This window comes from Vidua macroura, chromosome 17 (assembly GCF_024509145.1).
Source record: "Vidua macroura isolate BioBank_ID:100142 chromosome 17, ASM2450914v1, whole genome shotgun sequence".
Taxonomy (NCBI): domain Eukaryota; kingdom Metazoa; phylum Chordata; class Aves; order Passeriformes; family Viduidae; genus Vidua; species Vidua macroura.
The window spans coordinates 3,210,603-3,218,547 of NC_071587.1; the positions used below are offsets into that span (position 1 = coordinate 3,210,603).

Consider the following 7,945-nt stretch of genomic DNA (forward strand, 5'->3'; position numbering starts at 1 on the left):
AAAACTTTAAAAACGTATTTTATAGCTCACTCAAAAGAAGCTCATGAAGACACTGTGCAAGGGTTATCTAGATAAGCCTACCTCAGGCTGCCTTTCCTGCTCAATACCTGAAAGGCAGTGCTTAAAGCAAACAATCATTTTAATTTTGACATCAAACATAAACTGAAACATCTGGAGTTCACCATTAATTCCAAACCACTTTCCCACCAGGACTGCATAGTCAAGTTCACATTTCAAAGATGAGTAAGTACTTCTCTATTCAAAATAATGAAGCTGCAGACCAAAAACCCACCTCAAACCTACAGTGTTGTAAACTGCTTCCTCTCTGGTCATAAATCCTGCCTGGCTTCTTACACCATGGCTATTTTAACTGGGAAGTTTCCTCATCCATCTTTCCGCCCTTGTGCTCCTCCCCTTGCCCTTTCCAATACACCAAAAGCAAATCTTGAGTCCTGCCTTGAAGATCTTCATGGCATTCCTGGTTTGTTTGAGGTACAGTCTTGTCACCCACTGCTCTCCCAGATCCACTCTGTAAGTGCTGCCTGTGCAGGGCTCAGAGCAGTGCAGGCAGGAGTGGGGATTAGGGGCATGCACCATCTTTGGGAGTCTGGATAACAACTTTAGCTCTGGCCATGATAAATTGTGCAATCCCTTTGTATATGCTTCAATCCCTGTCTGCAAAGCGTTTGGTTTATCTTAACAGCTGAAAAACACTGAAAAATTGACTGTAAGAAGGAAAACCCCTAGTTAAGAACTAAATGCAAAGAGCAGGCAGGGGTTCTTCCCTTGCACACTTCTGGTTTTACTTCATTTTTTTCTATCTATGTCAAAAGAGCCTATTTTAAACTCTTCTTATTATGTACCTCTAACTCCACACCAGCAAAATGCTCTATTAGCTAGATAGCAAAGTGGGATTATTGTTTTCATGGAAGTTTTACCTATCAGTCCCTAACTCTTTTTCCTTCTGTCCTCTCATTTCTCATGCATGTGTTCCATTTTGCCATTTTTTTCACTCTGCATTAACAAGATACCAGGATATTTATTAGTTGAGAGATGCTAACACCCTTAGTTTAAGTTGTGAACTGATCTTATGGATTTGATTAATGCCTCAGAAAACTTCTGCTCCAAGACAAAAGACAATACATGTACAAGACACACAGACCACAGATCAACAAAATAGTACAGATGAACAGTAAATTATTACACAATAATTAGCTGTTATTAGTAGACTGCATGACAATTTTCAGTGTTTAGAAGATAGAAAGTGTCACCACACATTATTCCCAAACTAAAGAATAAGGAAACATCTTGTCACTTCTAACATGTGTGGAAGGAACATCTGCCCCCAACACCTTGACTTAATTTCTTTCTTGTCTGGAAGGAAGCCCTCAGTCTTGTCAATGAACCTTCACCCTGATAATCCAACTGTAACTGCACCTACCTATGCCAGCCCTTTTTTCTGAAAAGGAACAGAATTCCTTCTCCAATTACCAGACTCATTGCTCACATTACACGAAAACATCTTGGAGAAAGGCTGAATCCTCTCCTATGTGTTCTGAGAAGTGTTTTGCCTCCTGTCTCTTTAGAATCCCTAGCACATGTGCCCTCCAACAATAAAACTTCCCAACTTTTCTCACCTTATTTGTATTGTAAAAGGATCTGTTGTGCTGTGTGATGGTTCCATTGGCTTGAATCAATCCACCACAGAATTTAGAGAGTTGGAAGGGGCCAGCCTTGTGTCTCTAGTAGAAATGATAAAAAAAAAGAAAAACAATTTAGAGACAACGGACTTAACTTTACATCAACCACCCGTAGTTTGCTTCCAAGTCAATTAATTCTTGCTAATCCTGAAAAACTCTGCATCACAAATAGCACAAATTTATTATAATAACTGTTACAAACAAAAATGGCTGTGCTTAATGCTGCACACCACATTTTCCAGTGTTCCATAAATGTACTGATGGAATGGACTGGTAGAACACTGTACCCAAAAGCTACAGCCTCTCTGCTTTGACTCTCACACTACTTCTAATTATGGGGTTTGTCTCTTAATAAAGAATAATTGTTTTTTCTGACTTAGCAGACAAATGGCTATTTTTATCTATAATGTTATAGCCTATTCATTTGTCTTTGTGGCCAAGACTTGAAAAAACACAAATTGCAGTGTAAAAGCTACCACTACAGCCCCTATGACTTCAGAGTTCATGACTTCAATCACAGATCTAGTGCACAACAAAGAAAACTCTCAAGCAGGAGCAAACAGGCTCCCCAGGAAAGAAGCTGCACACTGAACAGAACCCTCTCACAGCCTCCCAGCACACCCAATTTAGCAGTACCTTATTTATCAATTAATTCAGACAGACTAAATATGCTGTTCAGAGCAGTCATCCCCAGATGTATACTGAATGTAGAGTAAGCTCATCTCCATTAATAACTTCACAACTGCTCATTTCCACCTCCAGTCCCAACATCAGGTGCTACTGGTGCGAACTGGTGCTTTAACAGTACGGTTAGCATCTATTCCCTTTTCCTACGTATTTTTCAACCCTTTAACTACTATTACTTGATGTTCTAGTTGATTTACTCTGGACAGACACACTCTGACACTACACTGGCTGCCCCACAACAGTGAGCCAAACTGCAAAGCTTCCACTGGAACAACACTAAATGTGCTGTGCAAGATAAACATCCATCAGTACTAGGAAGTCCAAGGCCACTGTACAGTGGAGATGTTCTATAAAATAAAGTGTTCTCTAAAATAAAATACTGGAAACAGAATGCAAACATGACTGGCTTGTAATAGATCATATGGAAAAGTAACACCTCCATTTGGACTTCTGCATTTAATCTTCTCACGACAGATCATTTGGATCTATTACAAGACACACCTGGACACGTAACAAGAGTGGGAGCTCACTCTTGCAGCAGCAGAGAGCTCTAGAGTTGCCTTGGTATTTCCACAATACACAGTGAAGACATCACTTTTGGAAGCCTCTTTATTGAAAAACTGCTACTTTTTCTTGGTAATTTAAGATCACTCCATTTTTCAGACACTTTAACATGCTGTGATCTCTTACCTGGAAAACACTGCAGAGCATCCGCCTACAGCAGCCCGGGACTGCGGCGGTCTGTAGCAACCCACGGCACCCTGCTATCCACTGGGTCACTGCAGCCTGGCAGCTCTGCAACGAGGAGATGAGCAATGAAGAAAAGGACACAGATATGCAGAAACAGTGTAACTGTCCCTCTGCTCTCACAGGTTTTATTCATTCATACGACAAAAACAACATGAAGCTGTGTTGGGGGGCCAGGGTTGAGGTTGGATATCAGGGAAATGTTCTTCCCCCAGAGGGTGCTGGCACTGCCCAGACCCCCCCAGGGAATGGGCACGCCCCGAGGCTGCCAGAGCTCCAGGAGCGTTTGGACAACGCTTTCAGGCACAGGGTGCGATTGTGGAGGTGTCTGTGCAGGGCTGGGCATTGGACTCAATGATCCTTGTGGGTCCCTTCCAGCTCAGGATATTCTATGATTCTAACAATCCTCAGATTCAACTCCCAACTTGACAAGAGTATAAATTTTGATTATGAAAATATTTTGCCTTCCAGTACAAGTATCCAACCCAAGTCTGATGGCAGAAACAGATGAATGGAAGGAAATGGTGGGCTGTCTACATCATAAAAACGGTGGGCTGTCTACATCATAAAACCACACCACAACTTCTCTGTCTGTATAATAAATTCAAATGCTTAAGAAGCATTCTTCAATTGACTAAGTAAGCTCTAAAAAGCCCTCATCCAACTCAGCTTTTATGCATCTTTCTCTTACTTTACTCAGGCACAGCTAAGAATTTTCATATTCCAAAAGCACATATTGTCCTCATAAATTTCAGTGAAGATAATTATTTTCTGTCATGAAAATGTCAGCAATACGAAGAAGAGGTGGAGCTTTTTTTTGCCTGCACCTTTTTTGCACCTTTCACCTTCTGCAATATTCAAGTTAGTACAATATTTGCCTCCTTCACACATGCACGACATTAACACTGGAAATAATGTATGGAGATGCCATTTTCTAAAATAGCTTCATTTTTAGTTGGCCACAAAGATGATTAAGAGATTGAAGCATCCAATGTATGAGCATTCAGAAACGAAGACTTCAGGGAAATCTTATCAATCTGTATTAACATCTGGAGGGGTGGGCAGTCAGACTGTCCCTGGGGGTGCTCAGTGAAAGGACAACCACGAGAGCAGCAGATCTGCCCAGAGACAAGAGGAACCAACACAAACCAGCCCGAGTTCCTGTCTCCCTCCTGTGACCTGCACAGTCACCGCTGTCCCTCAGGTGTGGCCATCGGCCTTGCAGGCTGTCCCTCAACTCCAGAGCTGCACTTCAAATCCAGTAAGGGAACTGATGTGGGGTTTTAAACACTGCAAAAGGAGAGATGCTGTCGCATCACAAACGTGGTTAGTGTTCACTGCTACTACACCTTCCCACTTCTACTGCAGCAAGACTACTCAGTCTTCTGATCTTTGGACATAACATCACCATCAGCAAATGAAATTATGAAAAGGATACATTTTAAATTTCTATCCAAAAATACATTTCAGCTGAGTCCCACAAAGTGCTTCCTGAAATAATCTAGTGTTCTGACCCAAACAGTTTAACAAACATTTCAGTGAATAAGAGGTAACCTTTTTTTTTTGTGAACAATTACTACAAGATTCCAAGGATCTGACAGAACTTTTTTGAGGCCTTTTCTCATTAACATGCCCAGGGTATGGCTTAGAGCTTGAACATACTGAGGTTTGGAACTGCTGAAAAGCACAAATGCAACAAAACTGGACAGAGACATATGAAAACAAAAAATAAGCATAAGCACACTTAAAAGCTGAGATGGGATAAACAATCCAGTAATAAAGAAAACAGACAGCAGGAGATAGCAGGGAATATGAGAAGCTAAGGAATTTTCTCTAAGCCAGCATCACTCTGCAGAACACAGCCTTCCTTTCAAACTACAAGTGCTTCTTTTGGTTCTCCCCTGGGCTGAAAGAAAATGTACCAAGCCTAAACTGAACAGGATTACTCAGGAATAGTCTGCAGACAGCTGCCTTGTCAAGACAGAATGAAAGAATATCACTAGTCTTCTAAATCCTCTTGGCAACCTTTCAGAAAGTCTTAGGTAGCAGACAAGCGATTTATCAAGGTATCTTGGGTAAAAGCCAGATTTATCATAATGCCAATATTAAGGAGCAGAGCTGAAATGTCAGGGCTGTATCATGTACAAGGAGCTCAAAGTCAGACAAAAACCAAATTTTCTTTATTTCCAGTAGAAGGAAGAAATACAGAAATTTTAAAGATTCGTTTTCATAAAATTAGGAAACCACTAAATTCTAATGCAGAAACAGGTGCTGAGAAATGCCAGGGAAAAGCAGTTATTGAGCTTAAGCTGAGCATACTTCAGATCACAAAAATGGCAGGTAACTACATCATCTCCTCTCTAAAGAGAAACCTTTCTGGTCAGGCTGAAAAATCAAACCAGCTTACTTTGCTACACGAATGCCAGCAGCAGCTGGCAGAGGAGCTGCCCAGGGACAGGTAAGCCCAGGAGGCAAATTCTTCCCCTTCAGAAGCAGTTTTCATTGCAAACCCTGCCCTGGGGGTGCAGCTCCACAGACAGCTGAGCCTTTCTGGTGCCTCACTGCTTCCCTACTGCTCTCCCTGCTCGGTTCCTGCCTGGCTCCCCCCTCCCTGCCTGCTGACCATTGCCTCTTTAATGCTTTCAAACTGCACAACCTGTTGTGCTGCTCCAGCACTTGGACCACGGGGGCTAAGAAAAAGGCAGGCAACGGAGCAAGGACAAAGCACAGAGAAGGTCAGGGTTGGGAGGAGAAAGTAGGAAGTCAAGGTCACTGCATTTCAGCTGCTCTCGGCAGGTTTGTGCTTGGCTGCTCTCACCTAGATATTGGAAAGGGCAGGGCTCAGCATGACTGGGGAAACCACACCCTGAGCCATCCGCTCCGGGTACCTGGGGGATTAATTTCATAAGTGGATATTGCCCCCATACTGAAAGCCTTTCCTGTTCCTGGGACATCTGTCCCCACTTAGCAGTGCTGGCCACGGTGTGTGGTGATATAAGATCATACCCAGGTACAAAAGTCTGTTTCCTGGACAATATGCTAAAAAGAGGAACTCTGCCACAGATCCCTTCAAAGGCTAATAGAAAAAAAAATGCACACAAATGAATGGGAAAGAAAAAAGGAGTGGAGTTGTTGGAAACTCACACTTTCACAGGAACCCAAACACTTCCAATCTGAATCACAGAACCACTAGGGCTGGAAAAGCCCTCTAAGGTGATCAAGTCCAACCATTACTAAACCATGTCACCAAGTGCCATATCCACATGGTGTCTGAACACTTCCAGGGATGGTATCTCCACCGCTGCCCTGTGGTGGTGCCAGTGCCTGAGCAGTAACACAGGAATTGGAATCTTTACACTACCCTTGCTATCAAACAGCTCCAGAGTGAGAGGGGAAGGTCCCGTAACGGCAATGCTCACCCCTTAGGGCACACACTGAGCCCAGCAGGGGAGTCCCACTGGTGAGCATGTGTCTCCAGTTCCCACCAGGAGACCAAACCCTTACACAACAGAATCACGGGATCAATTAAGCTGGAAAAGAACTCTGAGACAGCAACACCACCATGTCAACTAGACCATGGCACAGAGTCCCTTAAACACCTCCAGAGATGGTGACTCCACCACCTGCCTGGTCAGCCCCTTCCAATGCTTGACCATCCTTTCAGTGAAGAAGTTCCTCCTGATGTCCAAGCTGAACCTCCTCTGGCACAGTTTAAAGCTGTTCCTTCTCATCCTTGTTCTCTGGGAGCAGAGCCCGAACCCCTCCTATCTGCACCCTCCTGTCAGGAGTTGTGCAGAGCCATCAAGTCCCCCTTGAGCCTCCTTTTATCCAGGCTGAGCCCGCCCAGCTCCCTCAGACACTCCTGGTGCTCCAGCCCTTTCCCCAGCTCCGTTCCCATCCCTAAACACGCTCCCACCCCTCAGTAACTCTTCTGCAAACACAAACTCCGCGGGAAAAGCTCGCCCCGCTGCTTCGCCAGACATCGGGTGCGAGGCCACAGAGCGGGAAGCGGGAGCAGCCCCCGCTGACACCCCTGGGGCTGCGCAGGGAGGCCGCCACAGGGGCGGCGCGGGGACAACTCCGGCTCCACATGCCGCTCGCCCCCTCAGCACCAGAGCTCTCTCCCCTCCTTCCTCCCCTCCCTCCTCCCTTCACTCACCAGGGCCCGAGCCAGCGCCGCCATGAGTCCCCGGCGCCGCTTCCGCCGGCGCGGCCCGGCCCCTTCCGCGAGAAGCGGCCGGCGGGATGGTGGCGTGAGGCGGGCGGGCAGCGCGGCGCTGCCCCACAGCATCGGGAGCCTTCCCCGGCGTGAAACAAGCCGATAATGGCACGCTCGAGAGAGTAATTATGTGATTGTGTTTCCATGGAAAGGAGAGCACCTTCCCCTCGTATTTAAAGCGCAGGTTATAAACTACCCGTGGGAGGTAAATGTTAAGGAAGCTTCCCATTCTGACCATTCTGTAACGCCCTGGCAGTCACACTGCCAAAGGCCAGGCACTTTCACTGCTGGAACCGAAGCCCCTCCACAGTGGGGGGCTCAGATGAGCCGAAGGGGGTCCCTGCATTCCCCACTCTCACACAGTCAGACCAGGTTTCCCACAGCAGAGTCTCATGTGTCTCGTTCCACAAAACAATTTATTTGCGGTACAGGAACACAGAAACAGCCGGTGCCTCCAGGAGGGACTGTGAGCCCCTGGGCTGTTACGCCTTCACAGTCCGAGCACAACAAAGTCTCAGCTCTTCTTGTGAGTCTTTGGCTCCTGTCCCCCTCTCCGTGTCCATCCACTTCCCTGGCTCCTGCTATGTTTCTC

General features: G+C 45.6%; 1 protein-coding gene across 1 annotated transcript in view; it reads right to left on the reverse strand.

Annotated features, from left to right (window-relative positions):
* LOC128815963 (ubiquinol-cytochrome-c reductase complex assembly factor 1) overlaps positions 1 to 7,473 on the reverse strand; it is a 46,047-nt gene extending 38,574 nt beyond the window's left edge. The window contains exons 1-3 of the mRNA XM_053993147.1: positions 7,294 to 7,473; positions 3,078 to 3,182; positions 1,638 to 1,742 (exon numbers count right to left, since the gene is read on the reverse strand). Of these exons, the coding sequence (XP_053849122.1) occupies positions 1,638 to 1,742; positions 3,078 to 3,182; positions 7,294 to 7,425 (342 nt within the window). The 5' untranslated portion in view covers positions 7,426 to 7,473. The remainder of the gene's footprint in view (positions 1 to 1,637; positions 1,743 to 3,077; positions 3,183 to 7,293) is intronic.
* Positions 7,474 to 7,945: the final 472 nt, after the last annotated feature.